The 21,482-nt window shown below is 46.6% G+C and overlaps 2 protein-coding genes across 5 annotated transcripts in view; one reads left to right on the top strand and one right to left on the bottom strand.

Annotated features, from left to right (window-relative positions):
* The window catches only part of LRSAM1 (leucine rich repeat and sterile alpha motif containing 1), a 34,717-nt gene extending 32,967 nt beyond the window's left edge, over positions 1–1,750 (top strand). For all 3 annotated transcript variants that reach the window (XM_069069560.1, XM_069069561.1, XM_069069562.1), the window contains exon 25: positions 165–1,750. In XM_069069560.1, coding sequence (XP_068925661.1) covers positions 165–290 — 126 coding nt within the window. In that variant the 3' untranslated portion in view covers positions 291–1,750. The remainder of the gene's footprint in view (positions 1–164) is intronic.
* A 1,656-nt stretch (positions 1,751–3,406) lies between these two features.
* Positions 3,407–21,482, bottom strand: part of NIBAN2 (niban apoptosis regulator 2) — a 106,499-nt gene continuing 88,423 nt past the window's right edge. For both annotated transcript variants that reach the window (XM_069069559.1, XM_069069558.1), the window contains 8 exons: positions 20,860–20,964; positions 20,224–20,386; positions 19,053–19,240; positions 18,094–18,249; positions 16,054–16,170; positions 15,858–15,965; positions 14,613–14,724; positions 3,407–7,014 (listed from right to left, as the gene is read on the bottom strand). In XM_069069559.1, the coding sequence (XP_068925660.1) occupies positions 6,338–7,014; positions 14,613–14,724; positions 15,858–15,965; positions 16,054–16,170; positions 18,094–18,249; positions 19,053–19,240; positions 20,224–20,386; positions 20,860–20,964 (1,626 nt within the window). In that variant the 3' untranslated portion in view covers positions 3,407–6,337. The remainder of the gene's footprint in view (positions 7,015–14,612; positions 14,725–15,857; positions 15,966–16,053; positions 16,171–18,093; positions 18,250–19,052; positions 19,241–20,223; positions 20,387–20,859; positions 20,965–21,482) is intronic.

Raw genomic sequence — 21,482 nt, 5'->3', positions numbered from 1 at the left:
ACACGTCTGGTCCACTCAGCACCAGCTGCCTGAGAGCTCCAGTACGTTCCGAGATTGTGCTCACAGCTTTGTTCTTGTAGGAAATTGTCTTTTTGCCTTGGGGAATATGGAAATGGCTTTTAGCCTAGGAGGATGCCCACTCTATCCATTTCTCTAATTTTCAGGCCCAGATGATTTTCCTCAACTGTGGTCATGTCTGCTGCTGTCAGTCCTGTTGCCAACCCCTTCGAACATGCCCGCTGTGTCGCCAGAACATCGTACAGTGTCTCCGCATCTACCACAGTGGATAAGCTGGGGTGTACTGTTCCTGGACCCCAGAATACCTCAGGTTATTCCCTGCCTTTCACCATGCTGCTGGTATAAGACTAGGGGCCTTGCTTCTCCTTCCTCTAATCCCCTGTCAGAGATAGCATGTGGCCCTTTCCTCACAGCTGGGGGGATGGGCTCTGATTGCCAAGCACTTTTTTTCTTCTTGGGATAAATAATTTGCTAATTTATACATGCTTCCCTCATCCCCAGGCCCATGAAGAGGCTGGTTATACAGGGTGCTTATAGAAACAGGAGTCAGAGGTTAGTGTAGTGTTGGGGGGTGAGGTACTATAGTCCTCATATCTCATATCTGCTCTCTGCCTCTCTAGCTCTCAAAATGGTTAGGATAAAGTGAGGTAAGAGATGTGAAAGCTCTTTGTGAACTGTGAATCGTGGGGCACCTTTGACAGAGAACACTCACTATCTCCTTTGGTGCCGTGCAGAGTTACTCTCATCTCAGAACAGGAGCAGAAAGCTTCCTTCTAGTTCCCACAAAGACTAAAGGAACAGGACCAGCTTACCTGTTCTCTTGCCTATACTAGCTACACAGGAACTGAGGGACATTAGAACATATTGAGGAGGTCAAGATTTTCACCTTCTGTGCCATCAGAAACTTGGGGTTTACTCCTATTGGCTATCAATAGAGGCCTTTACAATAGAGGGTATTAAAGCCCTGCCTTAGAAGAATGTAGAAAAGAGTCACTAGAGGGAAGGAGGGCCAAAGATTCAGTGAAGGCATGGGGGACCTCGGAGGCAGCGACTCCTGCTGGGTCTTGCCCAGAGGGAGAAATGACATCCTTTGTATGTCTGGCTGTTCTACATCTTTGCTTCAAAGGGATACAAAAGCCCAGTGAAGGCTTGGAGGGCCTGTTGGCAGGACTCCTGGTTGGTCTTAACTAGATGGGGAAACAACATGTTATCTGAGAAACGACATGTAGCCTGTTATCTGTATGTCTGACTGTTCAACGTCTCTGCTTTGAGGGGATGCTTTCCTGGGAGGGGACAGCTGAGCTGGGTGCTAAAGTGAACAGGCAGCCTCTGCACCGTGGGCCCCTTGGGGAATGGTTAGTATGGGATGACTGAACCATTCTCCAAAGTATAAGGTGCAGTGTTTAGCCCCGAAAGCCCAGTGTGTGCTATATGAGGCTCCTGGAAGAAGCAAGTCTCCTCTGCAGACCCAGCTCTCTGCACCTCCTGTTCTATCTGGGGTATGTCCAGGGGGTGGTGACCTACGTTGCAGACTGAGAACAGGCAGCCAGCAGGGGCGACACCTGGGCACACCTAGCAAAATCCATCACTTTCTGTGCGTTCCTTTCTTTTGCCCTAGTAGGTTGAGCCACTGTACTGTCCCCTTGTCCCTCACATCCCTAGTGACGTGCATGAGCAGGGGCTGAGCTCTTAAGTCTCAAAACAGAAATAAATCTCCACCTTCCCACCCTCAGTGCCTGAGTTGTCTTTGTGTTGGTGTACCCTGCTGTGAGCTGGTGAGTATCGTGCTTAAGGGGCAAAGGGGAGACTATTTTCCATGTGGGAAAACAGCTAATAGCAAGAATAAACTCAAGACAGGATGGGGAGAGAAGAAAGTAGATCCAGAGTCCAAAAGAATCATAGAGGTGAGGTGAACTTTAAAATGGTGAACTCTAGGCCCAGAGGTGACTTGGCCAAGTTAATTCATTCAGTGGCAGAGCCAGCCCCAGCACTCACAGACTGACATCCGCCCTCCCTCCCTTCTTTGGTCAAATTTGAATCCTGAGAGTTGGACTGAACTTCATTCAACTGAGTTGGCTTAGCCTAAAAGGAAGAGGGGATGCGGTCATAGGCCAGCCCCTCCACTGCCTCTGGCAGGGCTGGCTGGAGGCCCACTTGGGGCCTCCAGACTTGTTTAACTTCAAAAGAAGCAGTAGCAGAAGCATTGAGCACAGACTTTCTGTTTAGGGATGAGGGCCAGGAGGCAAGGAGCTTTCTGGTCCCACCAGGAAGGGCTGGGTTCAAGGCCCTGGGCTTATGGAAGCTCAGATGCCTAGAATTTGAGGGCTGGCAGGCTCCTCCTATGCAGAAATAGTGACATCAGTGATGGCCTGAGAAGGCAAACATGTGCACAACACCCTCTCTCCCCTCACTTTCCTCTGCATGATAATTTACATAAATTCCCACTGTTTCTTTCTCTGCATTTTTGGCTTTGGAAGGTTAGGAATGAAGCTGATGGAAAACCTGGCCAGGCCTGTGGCCGCCAGGGGGTGCCAGGCTCTCAGGATCAGAGAGGGACTGGCCTCCAGGTGTCCGTGGGCCCCACCCACAGCCGCAGTGCTGTAGGCTGGCACTGGCAGCTCCAGCAGGAAAAGCTCTGCCCCTTTCTACCCACAAAGAGGAGGAGCCACAGCATAGGGGTTACCTAGCATCCTGCCTCCACTGTGACCCTCCCCAACAGCTCACTCTGGGTCCTCACCTATCCAGCTGGGAAATGGTGTATCCACACAATAACGACAACAGAGTGATGGCTTTGAAGGGAGAGATGGGAGGGGGCACCTAAGCTGCCCCGTCCATGGAGATGGGGGCGTCCACAATGCACGTGTTTTTGGAATTTTCCAACATATAGATCAATTGTGTTTTTTCCCCTCTTTTTAAATTTTTCCTTTTTTCCCCTCCTCTATTTGTCATATGTGATAGCTCTCTGGGAGGGGGAGAGGGAAGGATAGTGGGGATAACTATGATGATGTAAAAAAGAGAAAACCTCAATAAAAAACATTTTTAAAAAATACAAGTAGATGGACTCCTTTTCCCAAGGCAACTATTTCATCCCTTAGAAGTTCATAGTTGACACTCATTTTGCCCCATCCTCTCCCTGAAGCAAGGTTGGGGTTTGTAAGCTCCCCAAGGGAGCTGCAGTCTTCATCCATGCCTTATTCACCAAAGGCCCCACTCCCACCTGTACACTTCCAGGTTCTGTTCTAACCAGAGGTCAGGTGCAAGACTTAGAACGACATGTGACCCAAGCCTGACCCATCTTCCCCACACATCTGACCCTTCCCACCAAGGCAGTTTAGCGATCTGAGCATGTCTCCTCCCTCCTCTCCTCTGAAGCAGCAGACAGTGGGGCTGGCTTTAAATAAAGCATTTATTAGTACGAGCATAAACATTTGTATAATATTTTCAATACAATATCTTGAAAGAGGCAGATTGGAAATGACCCAAGGGAAGGCACTTGTAAGGGAGTCCTGAGTGGTTCAGGCTGGACCCCCAGTAAGAAAAAGGAAAACAGTTTACAAGGCATTTTTAAAAACGGAACGTCTGTAGAAGAATCGGGTTAGATTCATAGTGTGCTTAGAATATCAGCAGTCCATTTCAGGGAGTTAATTCCAGGACCCTGCGTTTTAGCACTCACTAGGCCACATGGCTTTGCACTGCCCTTGAAAGGATCCTCTGGCTCCTCCCCATGTTCCCAAGACTTTTGCCCAGGATGGAAATGTGAACCAGCCCCTAGCTTGCCCCCAGCCTCAGGAAGCTGGTTTGCTCCAACACAGGATGTGATGGGTCTGGGGGAGGGAGTGGAGGGAAGGGAGGGACTAAGGGGGGAGGAGGAGAATTTCCTTCCCTGGCCTGCATCCAAGCCACATCCTGAAGAAGCCAGTCTTTTCCTTGGTTTTCTTCTCTATTAGAAGGGGAATGTGATCAAGTACTCTGGTCACTGGTCAGGGGGTGTCTGTGAGTGCAGATGGATTCTTGCACAGCTCACAAAGGCCTCACCATGATCTCATTCTTCCCAGATCCAGAATAACTTTTTAGGAATAAGGGTCCGATAAAAATGGAAGTCGATTGCAGTGCCAAGAGTTAACACATGACGTATAAAAAAAGCCAGGCAGGCTTGGACGTGGTGACTAAGATCACCTGGGGAGTGTGCCAGACCAAAGCTGATACTGAGAACCTCTGAGTCACAAGCCTGGGATGCAAAGATCTCAGCAGGAGCTTGGGAAGCTCCATCCCTAAGACCCCTGGAGTGGTCAGTGAATCCACAGTTCCCCGAAAGTCAATGTTTATTTGTGTGGACGTGTGAGATCTGGGTATTGGGAAGGCATGAAGCATTTTTTCTCTCAGATTAGCTGGAGGTGAAATACAGAAAAGATCCCATTGCCCAAGCAGATTCAACTCTTTGGCCTTTCCTCTCTTTTAGAAAGGCAACTGACCACGGCCAATTATATTTTAAAAGGCAAGACACCATGGCCTCTTCCCCATTAAGAAACGAGAATGTGTGGAGGAAGGAAAAAACATGTAGAGACAACCCCAAAGAACTGATCATATGCAAAATGAAACCCCAAATTTTTGGGACGGGACAAGTGATTCTGCACAATTTCCACCCTGCACAACTCTACACAATACAGGTCTGTCCTCAAGGAATTCCACATAACACTTACCTCTACTTCCCTAATCCAGGATGGCTGGAATTCTCCCTCCTCCTGATCAGACACCCACCTAAACACAGTCTTCCCTTCTTTGCCATTCCTCCAGGAGAGCTACTCCCTGTACCCAGGCTTCCTCCTTTCTTGAGGTCCCATGTGGCCTTGGGATGCCACAGGTCATACACTCTCTACATATCCTCCTGACTCCATTCCTAGTTCACATCCTTACATGCCTTTCTGGCTTCATTCCTACATCACACAAACTTAACTTCTCCCAGCTCACCCCTCATAGAAACACCCCCCTCAATCCCTGACCAAACCCCTTTCTCCCACCTAACACTTTAATTGCCACCTTCAACGTCCCAAGAGTCATATGTTAAGACCTAACCCACACTTCAACTACAACCCCAACTTCAAGATATTTGCCTTAGGATGAGACCTAGCATCTAAAACATTTCTTTCTTTAGAACCTGTACACTGGATAATCTTTCTCTTTCCCAACCCTAGGCCTAAAGTCTCCTCATGATACACTCTAGTGAATGAACTGTTTTCTTAAGAAGCATTAGAATGAACCAAGGGAATAACCTTTCTCCCTCCCACCTCAGACTGGATGCAACAAAACTCTATCCCCCAGAACTAGAAAATGAGGCTATGCCCTTGCCCATCCTTACCCCCTACATATACATCCATGTCAGAGTTAGCGGGCCTCTCTCCTTGACAGATGAACAACTCCCAGCAGTACCAGCCATCCCACCTCCCTCTGGGAAAAAGGTAACTTGCTAGCTTAGGCGGCCAGTGGACACGGAGCACATCACTCACAGCCAGTCCCTTCAGCTGGAAACAGTTGAGGGCCAGAGCTTTCATATGCCTTGGGAAAACACTGCTGGATGGAGGCAAGGAAAGGCTCCGTACTCAAGGAAGCTATTATCAGCCATTCTTCCAACAATCTCAGGGACCACTTGGCCTTGAATGGATCCTAGAAGACTTAGCTTCTGTTTCTTGTCCTTCTCCTACTCCCTTGGGGAGATGGGAAGTAGCAAAAAGGAAGGAGGCTTTTTGTCTGAAAGAATGGGACAGGAAAGGGCAGCTTCCCAGCTAGGTTGCAATCTGTAGAATGGGACTAATAGCATGATGTCAACAGGGACACTGACTTGAGCAAGCCCCGGGGAAAGAGCTGGGGATGGGCACCAGTTTCCTTCTGACTCTCCCTCATGCCTTCCTCTACCCCCAGCTGACAAGGGGAAATCTTGACAGTCAGGTGGTGTCTTCTATATCTCCTTTCCTCTCAATCTCAAACAGAAAAAGGGACACCAGGGACAAGGAAGGGGCTGAGAGGTGAGCCAGGTTTGTATTTAGCATGGGTCCCATTATTCCCTCTACCCTCCAGTCCCTTCTTACTCCTGAACAAAACATGTTTACAATAGATATTAAGTGAATGACCCCTGACCCCTGTCCAGCCTGGCTTGCTTCCATTCCATAGTCAGTCACATTCCCAAAGATGAGCAGTATTAAGTGTCCACTGCTGGGGGTGGGTTGGAGATGGGGGCTGTGGGGTAGCTAGAGCCTCACATCAGGCGCACACACACCTGGCCAGAATCCAGAATCCATGGGGTGGTGAGTGGAAAGGCTCTGGCCTAAAACTCAGTCTGCACACCTGTGCTGTCTTCTGTGGTGGTTTGGACATATGGGCTACTCCCTTGGCCAGATACCTGCTCCCCAGTCTCCTTGTCACTGGGCTTTGGGCGATCACTGTCTGCTTCTTCCTCAGAGGAGAGATGTCGGGTGGGAGTAGCGGGAGGTGAGACGGTCTCCTCTCCTGGGTTGGTGGGTGCTGGCTCATGGCGGGTGTGGTTGAGGGGAGATGCCTGTTGGCTAGGACTTTTCTCCCTCTCAGCCTCCAGGGGCTGGGGGCTCTCTCTAGGGGACGTGCCATTAGTGAGTGGCTCAGCGGTGGACTGGGGGCTCTCCACCTGGAGCTCCTTGGTCAGCAGGCCCCGTAGCTCCTTGACGCTGTCTGGGGATGCAGGGTAGGGGATCGGTTCCTTCTCAGGCACTCCTGGGGACAGCATTTCTGGACATGGCTCATAGGGCAGCCCAGCCTCATCATCATGGATCACTGAGACCACCTGCTTGGCTCGGCGTCGTTTTTCAGCGGATAGGTCTGCCTCCCCTGGGCTTCCGCTGCTGTATTCCTCTCCCCAGTCAATGGGGACGCCCTCGGCCAGCAGGTGGAGGTTGGGGTCACTGTTGTGCATCACCATGCTGTCCCTGTAAAGGTTGTGCTTCCGCTGCACCGCGGCCTCCTTCACAGCTGGAACACAAAAAGGGGCGATTATTCATTCACTATTCAGTCAATATGCTCCCTCTGCTCCAACTCCTCGAGCCGGGCCTGTCCCATGGACATTTAACAAACATGTGCCAAGTGCCCTCTCATGGGAGTGGTGAAGGACAGAAAGCTGAACAAGGTAAGAAACCCAGAACTGCAGAATTTTAGAATTGGAAGGACCTTGCTGGCTGTACTGAAAGAATCCCCTCTGTAATACCTCAGGGATTCCACTGCCTCTGGAGGTAGCCAGTCCATTCCCTCTTTGGTGAACTTTCACTGCTAGCAAATTCTTCCTAGCCATAAGCCTCTGCAGCTTGTACCCTTGCTCCTGGTTTTTCCCTTTGAGGTCAGACTACAGGTCTAATCCTTCTTCCAAGGGATAGCCTTTCAAATACTGAAAGAGAGGTATCACGTTTCCCCTGAGCTTTTTTTCCTCCCAGTTAAACATTCCCAATCCCTTTAACCAAACCTCCCATCACCTTAGCCCAGAACTAAACACAATAATAGTCCAGAGGTGATCTAACCAGAACAGAACACAGCTGGGCATTTGCCTCCTTATTCCTGGAGCTACCTGGCTGCCATGTCCACTTGGCTTAAGATTCATGAAAAGACCCCAGTCTTTTTCAGAGAAACTGCTCATGTCCTCCCCACCTCTTATTTGTGGGGTTGACTTCTTGAACATAGGTTTAACAGGTTTACATTTTCTCTTATTATTGTGTTTCTTCTTCAATTCAGCCCAGTATTCTAGCCTGTCAGACTGTCATCCCATGGATTACTTAACCCTAATTCCATTTCTATCCTTTCTTTCAGCTTTGTGCCACTTCAGATGTGCCCAGCATGCCATCTAGGCCTTTTTCCATGTCACTGATATGAATCTTAGATAGCAGAGGGCTGAGCTAGCAAAGCTTCCTGGTTGTCTCCCTAGCAGACCACAGCAACCACTCTTTAAGTACAACCATTCAGTCAGTTCTGAATGCATCATATTGTACTATCTAAACTAGACTGTGCAGTGGAGAGAACACCAAGGCCCTGGAGTCTGGAGGACTCAAATCCAGCCTCAGACACTTATTAGCTGTGTGACCCTAGGCAAGTCACTTAACCCTGTCTGCTTTAGCTTCTTCATTTGTAAAATGAGCTGGAGAAAAAAAAATAGCAAACCACTCCAGTATCTTTGCCAAGAAAACCTCAAATGGAGTTACAGAGAGTGGAAAGTGATTGAAATGACTCAATAGCAACAATACTGGGGTATCAAACTCAAATAGAAATGAAGGGAGTGGGGGCAGGGGGGGCATACTGCCTTAGAAAACCACAAATTAACATAATCTATGTTGTAGTATATTTTTATTTATTTTGTTAGACATTTCCTGATTACATTTTAATCTCCTCCAGACTCTAGAGTTTTGCAGGTCTCAAGTTCCACACTCTTAACTAATCCATATTGCTCCATCATTTTCCACAAGCATAACATGAGATATTTTTAAAAAGATACTTTAAAAAAGGGTGATACTTACTAAAGTTAAAAATTGTTTTACAATTAATTGAGAAAAAATAAAATATTACTCAAAAAAATCTTAGCAAACTACATCTACAAAAGCATAACCCTGACCCACCTAAAGTCTGATAACAAAGGAAGTAAAATTTGTCAGACATTACTATGTTCTTTGCTTTATTTTACTGATGCCTTTTGTTTTTCTATCACTTTCTTTTCTGCATATATGTCCATCACACCCTCCCCTACTCAGAAAGCCTTTCCTTGTAACAAATAGTTAAAAGAGAAAAATTAAAAAAAATTCACCCCAAACCAAAAGACACACTGCACCTGATGGCATATGTAATATTCTGTACCCAGTCTCCCACCCTCCCCAGTGAAACTCAGGATGTGCATTTTTGGGGCCAAGTCTGGTCACTATAATTACAGGGTATCTATTCTCTTTCCATTTATGTTGTTGTTACTGTGCATACTATACTGTTTTTGTGATTCTGCTTATTTCACAATGAATCACTGCATGTACATTTCTTGTTTTCTTATGGCACAGTAATATTCCATTATATATATTTTTTAGTAAACAGTATTTTGGTTTTTTCCAATTCCATTATATTCTTGAAGTACAATTTGCCTAGCCATTTCCTCACTGATGATATGACTTTTTCTGGGGGAGGGGGAAAGGGAAGGCAGGGCAATTATAGTTAAGTGACTTGCCCAAGGTCCCACAGCTAGTAAGCAGTAAGTGTGTGAGGCCAGATTTGGGATCAGGTCCTCTGAGTCCAGGACCAGTGTGCTCTATTCACTGTACCACCTAGCTGACCCTGATATGACCTGTTGTTTAATTCTCTCTCTCTCTCTCCCCCCCCCCCCAGCTCTCTCCCTCTCTCTCTCCTCTCCAGGACTATGGCATTTCTCTTTTCCAGAATTCTTCAAATATCATTGAGTACTGATTCAACAATCATATCCACAACTTCTTTTCAATCTCCAAGGATACAATTCATCTGGACCCAGAGATTTCCATTAATCAAGGGCAGCTAAATGCTTTCTTATCGTCTCTTTACCTATACCCTCCCCCTAACCAATTAGCCTCCAAGTCTTGGGGATTCTACCACCTCAGCATTTCTCCCATCCATTCCTTCCTCTCACTCACACCCAGCCACCCTAGGCCTTCATTACCTCTCACTTGGTCTACTGCAACAGTCTCCAAACAAGGCTCTCTATATTCAGTCTGTCCCCTTTCTAAACTATCCTCCACAAAGTTGCTAAATTGATATTACAAAAGACCAGGTCTTTACTCTGCTCAAGGAGGTCCAGAGGCTCCTCCTTTTTTAGGATAAAATGCAGCCTCCTCTGGAGTTTAAAGCCCCTCACAATCTTTCCAGGCTGATTAATAATAATAACAACAATAACAACTAGCATTTATATAGTATTTTAAGGTTTGTAAAACATTTTACGAATACTATCTCATTTGATCATCACAGCAACCCTGGGAGGTAGGTGCTATTATTATGCCCATTTTACAGATGAGGAAACTGAGGCAGACAGCAGTTAAGTGATTTGCCCAGAGTCATACAGCTAGGGAGCACTACAGGCCAAATCTGAATTCAGGTCTTCCTGATTCCAGGTTCAGAATTCCAGTTACTGTGCCACCTAGCTGCCCATTAATATCAGTAGAATTACACATTAATCTCTACTGGGCTATATCCATGACATTCCATCTGCCCATGCCTACCACACAGCCTATCCCTCCCCTTCCCTCACTCCTCCATTCCTAGAATGCACTCCCATCCTCCTCTCTGCCACTTGTAACCCTCAAAAAGGTTCTTGTTCCGATTCCCCTCCCAATCACTGTGTCTGTTTAGTATAAAGCCTATATTTGCCTCTGTGAATATGCAGCAACCCTTCCAGGAGCATATAAACTCACTGAAAGCAGACAAGGGCAGTCTTTGCAACAAATGTGTAAAACAAATTCCTGCATTGGCTGGGTCCAAAAAACATATGCCTCATTTGCCCCCAGAATCCACTGCCTCTCCTTCAGAAGTACGGTGCATACTTGGGCACATGTTTTCTCACTGCTTCTCTGAAATGAGGGTCGTCACACATTCTTTTGGTTCACTTCTTTTAAATATCTAGGCTGGTAGGTGAGCTCTCTGTGCAACCACATGTTTCTTCAAATAACTCACACCTTTCTTCTTCCTTGGGATCTTCTCCCATTATATCAGTGAAATTTCATTCTTGAGTTTCCATCCTAGTTGGCTGACTTCTCCTGTAGCATTTTAGTTCATGGGAGTCTATCATTGCTCCGAACCCTTTGAGATCTGCCTTCAAAGTCAAGGGAGTGTGTCAAATTGTGTGATCAACCTTCCCTTTCTCTACCATAAATTTAAAGATCAATTCCCTACAAGCTTCTGTCATTTTTATCACAACCAATTTCTTAAATATTGGTGAGAATCAGATCCATAATAGAATTCACCCTTGTTGCTTCCTCCACCTTTTGAAGAATGATTATCATTAAGGCAAGGTAAAAAAGCAGGCGAGGGCTGATCTACTTTTGGCATAAAAAGGGCTCTGGAGAGCTCAATATTCCAGCAGAGATCTGGATAAGTGAAGTCTGCCACTATTATTTTATAATGCTTCTGGGTCAGGTTAGTGATTGTTTCTTGAATTCCTGAGGCATTTCTTCTTTCTGTTTAGGTGGTCTATAGTATACACTGATCATAAAATCACTTCTGTTTGTCCTTAGATTCATGTTCATAACAAGCTCCAATGCCTCCTGAAAACCTCCAGGATGAAATAGAAAATTGTCTGTTTGGCTTTTAAAGTCCTTTGTAACTTGGCCTCTTCCTATCTTTCCAGTCTTCTGGAAACTATACTCCGCCATATGTATCCTATATATGACCCAGCTACATCATCCTACTTGCTGTTCCTCACATACAACACTCCTCGGCCCAATTCCATGGAGACTGCCTGGAATACCTGGTGTCCTCATCTCTGCCTCTCACCCAAAGCCCACCTTATGTAGGAGGCCTTTCCTCACCCCTTCACTCTCCCCTGAGATTACCTTGCATCTAACTGTATCTGTCTTGCTTGTACACAATTGTTTGCATGGTGTCTTCCCGATTAGACTGTGAGACCCTAGAGAGGAAGGGACTGTTCTTTGCCTTTCTTTGTAGCCCTGGCACTTAGCACAGTGCCTGAAACATAGTAGATATTTCACAAATGCTTGTTGACTTATTCACTCAAATGCTCTCTGTTATATGTCACACTACACCCACCCTGGATGTTCTCATACAAGTATTTCTTCTTAGTATATACTACCGCCAAACCATCCTTTTACTGCACCAGTCACTGGTCTCATCCCCCCAAGTCTTAGTGATACCTATGGAGTGAAATGTCTCTTTGCATTAGGAACTCTCATTTATCTTGCCTGTTGCCCAAATGTTGTGTCTTTATATATAGACATTTGAGACCACGGGTTTTGTCACTGTCTCCTGTGAGTTTCTAGGTGTCTCAAAAGCTATTCTTTCTGCGCTGTAGCTTTTCCCTATTGTCTCTAGTTTGACAGATATACATAGTCAATTCTCCTCTTCCTCTCTCCTTTTTGGTCAAAAGGTCATGTGATCAGCTTTGTCAGAGACCAGGCAAATGCATTCTGGGAAGCCCTTGTTAGCTATGGACCATTCTTGGCGTGAAGTCTGCCATATTCCTGTAATTCCAGAAATCCTAATCTCATTCTCAGACATCATCTTCTTAACCAGCTGTTCACCTCTTCAGTCAGCTTTTTATCTTCTAAATCCCTGGCCTTGAAAGGGTCGAAGCAATGAAAACACTATCAGGACTCCTAGTTCTTCAGTTTCTTGCCTAAGACTTTATAATCATTGGCAATGCTTTTGTGTGTGTGTGTGTGTGTATATGTGTATGTGTGTGTGTAAGTGAGTGATATTTGTGCGCAGATGAACCACCAAAAGTGGTCAGTAATTGGTTATTTGGACAAATCCTGGGAGGTTTTCTATAAAAATAATAGCTAACATTTAAATTTTGCAAGCCACGTTAAGTATATTATTTTATTTAATCTTCAGAACAACCCTATGAAGGTGCTGTTATTATTCTGATTTTACAGATGAGGAACAGAAGCAGACAGAGGTTAAATGACTTGCCCAGGCTCACATAGCTGCCGTGTCAGAGACAATAGTTGGACTCAAGTCTTTAAGTTTGAATTGCAGCCCAACACTTCATTCACTACCCCACCTCACTGCCTTCATGTCACCCAGGAAGATAACACACCTTTCTATCATAGTTATCAGGTCAACAAGCATCTGCCTCAGTTCCCTTCAGTCATCAGCTACTAGCACTCATCTCTTTTTCCTACAACACTGGATTATGTCCAGTCTAACAGCACCCAATCTGCCATTTTATCACTCTCTGGAGGACACATCCCTCTTCAGAAAGAGCCTCAAATTTGATTCTTTTTTTTCCTTTTTGGAAGGAGAAGGCAAGGCAATTGGGGTTAAGTAACTTGCCCAAGGTCACATAGCTAGTAAGTGTCAAGTGTCTGAGGCCAGATCCCAACTCAGGTCCTCCTGACTCCAGGACTGGCGCTCTATTCACTGCACCACCCAGCTGCCCCCTCAAATTTGATTCTTAACCCTATGGGCCTAGTAGTCATTTTTCTCCTCCTCCTCTAGGTGAAAGACTTCTATCTTCCACCTCTGGGAACAGGTCCAGTTTCTTCTCTGAAACATCAGATCCTTTTTTATTCTTGGTTTTTCACATTGAAACCTTCCATGTTTCTAAGCTTCATTGTCTCTGAAGACCTTGGATGGGGAGGCATCCCATAAGCCCCTTCCCAACCACCAATTCCCTTTAGCTCTCCCTAGGAAGGGAATCCAGTCTGTGTAAACAGCAGTCACTTGGCTAGGTCAGAAATAGGAATATTGTACATTCAATTCAAGCTCCAGAAAAATGCTTCCTGCCCTCCCTTCTTATAGTTTACACCCCTGTCTCACCTTTGTTCATCTCTGCTTCCCTTGACGTTAGAGTGTAACAAAGGTGGGGGGGGTTAACACTCAGCCTGGTCCCTCGCTAAAAGGGCCCTGGGTACGAGAAGGTCCTCGGTCGGCCCTGTGCACCTCCAGCAAGGACAGAGCACGTGGCCCCAGAAGGGCCTTACTCAGACTACAGCCAGTCTATATTATCTTCACTCCTTTTTATTCCCTTGTAATGACTTATCAAGTCACACCTTTATTTCCCTTCTTTCAAGGACTACTAGAATCCAACACCCAACTTCCTTTCCCTTCTCTCAGTAATCACCATGTTTATTTTATTTCCTTTTTTCTTATTCCTCTTGCCTTACCAACTGTCTTAGACCTTTTCCCTCAAGGAACTTAATGCCTTAAAAAAACAGCTAGCATTTATAAAGCTTTAAGGCTGGCAAAGTGCTTTACGATATTATCTCATTTTGTCCTCATAATAACCCTGGGAAGAGGCGCTATTCTTATCTCCATTATACAGATGAGACAATTGGGGCAGAAAAAGGTTAAGTGACTTGGGCAGGGTCACACAACTAGTCAGTGTCTGAGGCAGGAATGGAACTCCGGTCTTCTTGACTCCAAACCTTAGAAGACTAGAGTCTTCTAAGACGAAGGTGAGACATTTACAACCATGAAAAGTTCAAGGACAACATAAAAAAGATTTAACAGTTCAAGACAACAGTAGAAGAGACTGTCACGAGGCAGTATGTACCACAGGAACTGGAAGGGAGGGGCTGAAATGGATTGCTCAAAGTGTAGCCCCAAAACTGGACTCAGTGTCTACAAGCCAGTACAGACCTCACACTTCCACGTCATTCTGCCTCCATGGCTTCATTCGCCAGGACATCACAGGATCCCACACTCACTCTTCCTTGGATGTCCCCTCTTACAGCCCCATATGGCTTGGAAGTCATTTTCCTGTGGTCTCTGTCCAACAGACCTTAGCTCTAAGGATATTCTAACCACTTCCTGGTAGTGCCAAGGCCTTTCCCAATATCTCAAGACTTCCATTGGAAAGTCCACTGAAAGCTGCTCAGCTAGCATCCCTAGCCAGCAGGAGCCCTTACCTTGCATGATGTCCTTCATGACCGTCTGCAGCACGACCTCTTCATATGTGTTCTCCACCAGGATGAACCTGGCAAAGTCTTCAAAGATCAATTCTTGGAACCTGGGGAGCTCCTAGAAAGATGGAAAGGAGAGTCCAAATTGTGGTAGATGAGCATGATGGAATTTTTGTTGCACCTTAAAGAATATGAAGAATTCAGAGGAACTTGAGGAGACTTGGATGAATCAACATGCAGTGAAGGAAACTGAACCAAGAGAACAATTTATACAATGGAAACAACAATATAAAGGCAATCACCACTGAGAGATATGAGGGTGCTCAGATCAATGTGGTTACCAATTATGACTTCAGAGGCCTGACAATGATGTGTCATTGAGGCCTCCTGCCTCTTGGCAGACTGCGTGGTGGAAGATAGGGGTACACTGAGGCACATTTTCTCAAGTGGCCAATGTGCTGATTAATTTTGCTTGAATGTCCTTATGTTACAAGGGAAGGGTTCAATGGCAGAAGGCAGGGGTGGGGAGCAGATAGAGTAATTGGGAAGTGATATCGATATAAGAAGAGAAAAGGGCATCATTAAACATTAAAAAAGAAAGACACGAGGACAAGTATATGCAGGGCCAGTCTGGTGGCTCGGCTCAGCAGAGCCAAGGGCCCTGACCTTGGGGCAGCAGCACAGAGATGCCATTTCAAAAGGACACTCCATGTGCTTCTCCCTTCACTGCCTAGAGGTCTGTGGTTCTGTCAGGCAGAACCTGCCACTGAGGTGGGAACAAAGGAAGTGAGCTTGGGGCAGCAAAGTCTTGAACTCAATCATGACACCTGGCTTCTAGTCCTTCTTTCCGTGACTTTGGGCAAGCCTCAATTTTTTCATCTAGAAAACAATGGCACCGAACTAGACCATCCTCAAGGTCCCTTCCTACTAACATTCTAAGATGCTGTCCATCAATCATAGCAAATAATCTAAGAGTCCATGATTTTATAATTTCAGACATTAACAACTTCAATGCCACAATTTGGGGATTTGGGATAAGAGAGTTAATAACTGATAATTCTACTACTTAGTACCTATGTGACCTTGGATAAGTGATCTCCCCTCTCTGAGTACATTTAACTCATCTTTAAAATGGAGTTGAACAAGATGATTGCTAAGGTACTTTTCTAGCCTGAACTCCCAGGAGACTAGTCTACCCCCGCGATTCAGACCCTACCCCCCATTACCACCCACCCTGGCCCAGGGTCTCACCGACTTGCAGGTAGGGGCCAGTTTCTTCAGCAAGAATGGGATGGTGATCTGCAACAAGGCTTCCCGGAAGAATTTCTTCCGTACTGTACTGCTATCATAGTCGTATTTCTGCCAGAGAGCAAGAGAACCATTAGGGCCAAGGAGAAAGGGGCGTGGAAGGATCTTCCACCAGGGCCCAGGTGGAAGCTGCCCTTACCTTCAGCACGCGCTCCAGGATGCGCTGGATGGATTTGCACAGCTCCTCCTTGGTGGGTCCCTTCCCTAGTTCCTGGTGCAGGAGCGTCTCAAAGGTATACACAGCGTTGTCCATTTGCTAAGAGAGGAGCCACAGAGCCGAGGAGAAGTTAGTCAATGGAAGATCGCCCCTCACTGAGGAAGCCGTTCAGTTTAACCCTTACGCTCCCTGCCCTCTGAGCCATTCATGCCTTCCCTGGTGGTTTCCCAGATTTCCCTCAAGCCTTAGCTCACAACCCACCTCCCGCAGGAAACCTGATCTTTCTCAGCTACTAATATCTTTCCCTGTCAGGTTACCTCCCCCCTGCTCTGTCCATATCTTTCACATGCCTAGTTACTTGCAAGTTGTCTCCCACATAGAATGTCAGGTCCTAGAGGGCAGGGACTGGTTTGTTTGTTTTTTTGCCTTCCTTTGGATCCTCAGTGCTCAGCACTTAGACTAGCACATAGTAAGTGTTAAAAATTGTTTGTTGATTGACTACAGCTTCCAAGTCTGAACCCCTTGTCTCTCTGGTATTCAAAGCCCTCCCCACATACTATCTCCCACCTCTCACTCCAGACTTTTATGGGAGACACATGGGGGCAGAGCGTCCACACAAGAAATGCCGCTGGGGGGAATCAGGGAGAGAAGACGAGCACCACACCCAAGTGCTGGAAAGGCATTAGTGGTGATGTTCTAATAAAGAATGTTATTGGGCAGCTAGGATCTGAGTTCAAATGCAGACTCAGACACTTGACACTTACTAGCTGTGTGACCTTGGGCAAGTCACTTAACCCCAAATGCCTTGCCTTCTTCCCTCCAAAAAGGAAAAAAAAGAGAATGGTATGCTTACATGGAGGGCTGGAGATAAGGAGGAGAAAATAGAGGGAGTATGAGAGAGGAAAGGAGGGATGTTTTAGGGGATATAAGGCCCAAGGTAAATAACAAAATTTCCTTAAATTCTGTCCCCACCTTCACCCCCTCCCCAACAGCATTCCTTGATATGGTAAAATGTCTTTCAGGGGTAGGGAACCTGAAGCCTCCAGGCCACATGTGGCTCTCTAGGTCCTCAAGTGTGACCCTTTGATAGAATCCAAACTTCACAGAATGAGTTTATATCCAAAGGAACGCACTTGAGGACCTAGAGGGCCACATGTGGTCTTGAGGTCAAAGGTTCCCTGCCCCTGCCAGAGGGGTTTATGACAGCATAAAGGTAAAGAAGCCTTGATATAGGGCATCTCTAATCAAGCTACCAGCATTTATTAAGCACCTATGTCCTGGACTCTGCTAAGTGCGAGGGACACAAAACCAAAGGAGTTTATGTTTTCATCAGGGGAGACAATGAGTACAAGGTACAATACAATACATACTTTTTTAGTGGGGAGGAGGTGAAGGTGGGGGGAATGTGTGAGGGTGGGGGGAAATGAGAGAAGGCTTCAGAGAGAAAGTGGAGTAGAAATATTAGGGCTAGCAGCAGAGGAAATGTTTCAAGGGGAGAAGTAGGATCTATAGAAGAGGAGGCATGTGTGTGTGTGCATGTGCGTGTGCGTGTGTATGTGCATGTCTGTGTGTGTGCGTGTCTCTGTGTCTGTGTGTATGCTCATGTGTGTGTGCCTGTGTGTGCATGTGCGTGTGTGTGTGTGTCAATAAGGAACAAGGATTATCACCAGGCAGTCAACCCAAGTTTGGCCATGCTGCCTTGGTGATAGTAAGTGTGACTGTTTATTTGGGAGCTGGGCACATGATTACAATTTGGTTACTTGTATTTCTCTTTTTGATCACCAGCTAATATGGATATCTATTTCTCTTCCCCTTGTCCAGGGCTGTCACTGGGCAGACCCAACCAATCAAAACCTATAACATCACAGTGTCTGGAGTAATTACCCCCAAATCCCCATTACCCCGGGGGCATTATCTGGAGATACATGCTGCTCTGGTCTCTGTTATGACCCCTGTTCTCCAAGGTTCCAAGGACAGCCAGAGAGAATTTTGGGGGTGGACCGAGGTCTCCGAGGCTCCTACCTCCCGCATGTGGATCTGGGCTCTCTGTTTAAATACAGATGCACTGGAGACATCAAATCGCTGCTGCAGGCCCTCAAGCTTCAGCTGGTCCATCTTCTCATAACAGCTCTGCATCTTGACCGGGTGGTACGCCAGCTGGGACAGCTTCTCCATGTACTGGGAAGGCAAGGACACCCTGAGTGTGACAGACATGTCTGCCTTCCCCAGGGCAGCACCTGACACCCTCCGCCACTCTGGGTGAGACATCACTGGTGCCTGCTTAGTTTCAGAATGTGATAGACATAAACCACCAGGATCTCACAAGATGAACCCAAACTCCCAGAATGTCAGTAGAAAAGGTTAAGTAAGGTGACTGGGGCAATGCCAGAACTGGAGTCAGAAAGACCTTACTTCAGATACTTACTAAGAGTGGGACCTTGAGACAATTCTAACTTGTCTTTGCCTTGGTTTCCTCATCTGTAAAATGGGAATAATAATAGCACCTACCTCCTGGGTTGATGAGGATCAAATGAGATGAAACTTGTAAAGTACTTTGCAAACCTTCAACTGTTATATAAGTTCTAGCTATTATAGCTTAGACACCATCTATTTTAATTCCTTCATTTTATAGTTGGGAAACTGTGACCCAATGAAATGACTTGTCCAAGGTCACCCAGCAAGTTGGTGGCTGGGCCAGAGTTAGAAACTAGGTCTCATAACTCCTTTTCTAATGCTTTTCTCACCACACCACACCTTTCCCATACTCTATGCAAGAAAAACATTTCACTCTCATTCCCATGTAATGTTCTCTAAGGCCCCTACCTCTCCCCACAATCCCCTCCCTGGGATCTGTAATTCTGGGTTAATGTCTGTGCAGCCTCTTTCAGTTCTGACATTCTCTGCCTCTGTGACTCTATCAAAGACAGCGCCCTATGCCTATGTGGTCATTCGCCAGTGATGTGGGCATCATGGGCTTTTACCTCTCCAAGCTTATCGATCCCTCCTTCGTTGATCACATTCAGGTTCATGTCTGTGACCTCCTTGAAGAAGACATCGCGAACTTCAGTGAAGCCTTGGCTGGTGGGGATCATCAAGGCCTCCAGGATGGAGGGGATGTATGGCTGCACATGGTTTCGGACACAGATCTCAGCTTTGGGGAGGATAAAGGCTAAGCCAAGAAGGATGAGATGGGATAGAATGACAGTGTCAAACTCCGCCTTGGCCTGTGTCCTCCCCACCCACATCTCAGTTACCCATCACTTCTCCCAAAACTACATTAGGTGAGAGCAGGGGTTCTTAACTGGGGCCCCAGGATCTTGTTTTTTAATTCTGATAGGAGTATTTAAAAATAATTTATTTCCTTTGTAATCCTATGTATTTTACTTTATGCATTTTAAAAAGATTCTGAGAAGGGACCCATGGACTTCTCACTGCCAGAGAAGTCTATGACCCCAAACTGGGGCTGGAGAACAACTGTTAAAGCTTGGGGTTAGGTCCTGAGCAAGGGTGACATGGGTCTGCCCTGCCCTTCTTACTTCATTGGTAGATCCTGGAGATGGACTAGCTCAAGAAAACAAAGCGATTCTACCCCCTCCCCTTCCATCAAACTCTTTTTTCAAATCCACTCTGTCTCCTAGAAATCTTCCCTGAAACTAGAATCACCCATTGCCTTTCTTGGCACAAAAAGTCCCAAAGAGTAGTAAGGTTTGGCCTGGTCTTGGAGTCACAGGACCTGGAAAATTACCCCACCTCCTGGACTTCATGTTCCTCATCTTCAGAAAGAGGATGTTCCACCAGATGGGGATCCCCTGCAGCTCAAGAACCCTGGTCCTATGACTAAGGGCCCTTTGATCCTGCAGATCTATTCAAAAGGCTTCAGGATTTTCAGGGTATGGAATTGACACAGGGTCAGAAGCTACAGCAAAATATCAGAATATTAAATAAACCCACAAAAATGATTATCTTTTCAAAATTCTGAACTAAATGTTTTCTGGGTCCTTAAGGATTTCAATTTTGCCTCAGTCACATTGCCCAGTGCTTTGGCAATGTGATGGAGTGAGGCCCCCTGAGCTTAAGGACTTGGGGAGTGGCAAGGATGGAGTGAGGGAGTCTGTGTGCTCACAACTGTCCTGCCGTCACAGCCTGCTGTACCTCGGATTTTGCTGGCCAAGTGCTCCTTGGAGGTGATGATCTGGTCCATATCTGTGCGGATGGTACTCTCCATGGCCGGCCGGGCCATTGCACACTTGGCAGCCACGGCCTCAAAGTGGGCTTGGGTCTGCTCGTAGACCATCCTGTACACAGCATCTGAGATCTACAGGAACAAAACAACAGTCACTTTTCCTCTCTGAGAACTGCCTTAGCAACACTCCTTTTTGTCCTTCTGCATCAAGGTGAAGGTGGTCCTTGGTTTATACAGAAAATCCCTCTTGGACTAATGGAGCCCACAGAGCTCTGTGTGCTATTATATCCTCATGCAATCCTTAGGCACTCTAGGGTGAAGGCTACAACAAAGCCTTGGGCCTCGGTCCCTCCTCCTTCCTTCCCCTCTCCCCCATTGGCTCATTATCTGATTAGGCCAAGCTTCCATAGCACAAAGCCCCTAGGCAATACCGCAACAGTGTCTCAGGATGGAGGGAAAGCAGCAGACAGGACAAAGTTCCACCAAGGCAAGAAGGGTTCCGGGGAGCTTTTCACCATTAGAAGGTGAGAGAGGCCTTTAGAGAGCTCAGGAGTCGAGGAAGACTCCACAAGCCACTTCAAGGCCACCACCCGCTTTGTGCCCACCTGTATCCACTGCCTTTGCCTCTCCTGGGGTTTGCCTTTCATCCGGGGGCTTATCACACTCTTCAGTTCAGGCCCCAGCTCCTCCATCACCAGGTTGCTCAAGATCTGGATGGAGGGAGGCAAAGCCCCAGACAGATAGACAGACAAAGAGAGAAAGACGGTCAGAGAATGTTGGGACTTCCTGAAAGTGGCTCCTTCCTAGCCTACACCTTCCTCTCTTCCACATTCTGTAGAACCCAGCAGCACCTGCCTTCCTGGCTGTGCCTCACACATGAGGCTCCAACTTCTGACTGCATACCTTTGCACTGGCTGGCCCCTATGCCCCATGTCTTCTATACCCTGCTTCCCTGAAGACTCAATAGGAATCCCATCTTCTGCAGGAGGTCTTTTCCTGATCTCCCTCATTCCTAGTGCCTTCCCTCTGAGATTTCCTTTCATCTACTTTGTAGATACGGGCAGCTAGGTGGCTCAGTGAATAGAGTGCTGGGCTTGGAGTCAGGGAGATTCATCTTCCTGAATTCAAATCTGGCCTCAGGTAATTACTAGCTGTGTGATCCTGGGCAATTCACTTAGCCCTGTTTGCGTCAGTTTCCTCATCTGTAAAATGAGTTGGAGAAGGGAAT

Source organism: Petaurus breviceps, unplaced genomic scaffold, assembly GCF_028583685.1.
Source record: "Petaurus breviceps papuanus isolate PSGF00001 unplaced genomic scaffold, PetGlider_PUasm1.0 90779, whole genome shotgun sequence".
In the NCBI taxonomy this organism is placed as follows: Eukaryota; Metazoa; Chordata; class Mammalia; order Diprotodontia; family Petauridae; genus Petaurus; species Petaurus breviceps.
The sequence above is the reverse complement of the archived record's forward strand: the minus strand, read 5'-3'. Positions and strand labels throughout refer to the sequence as shown.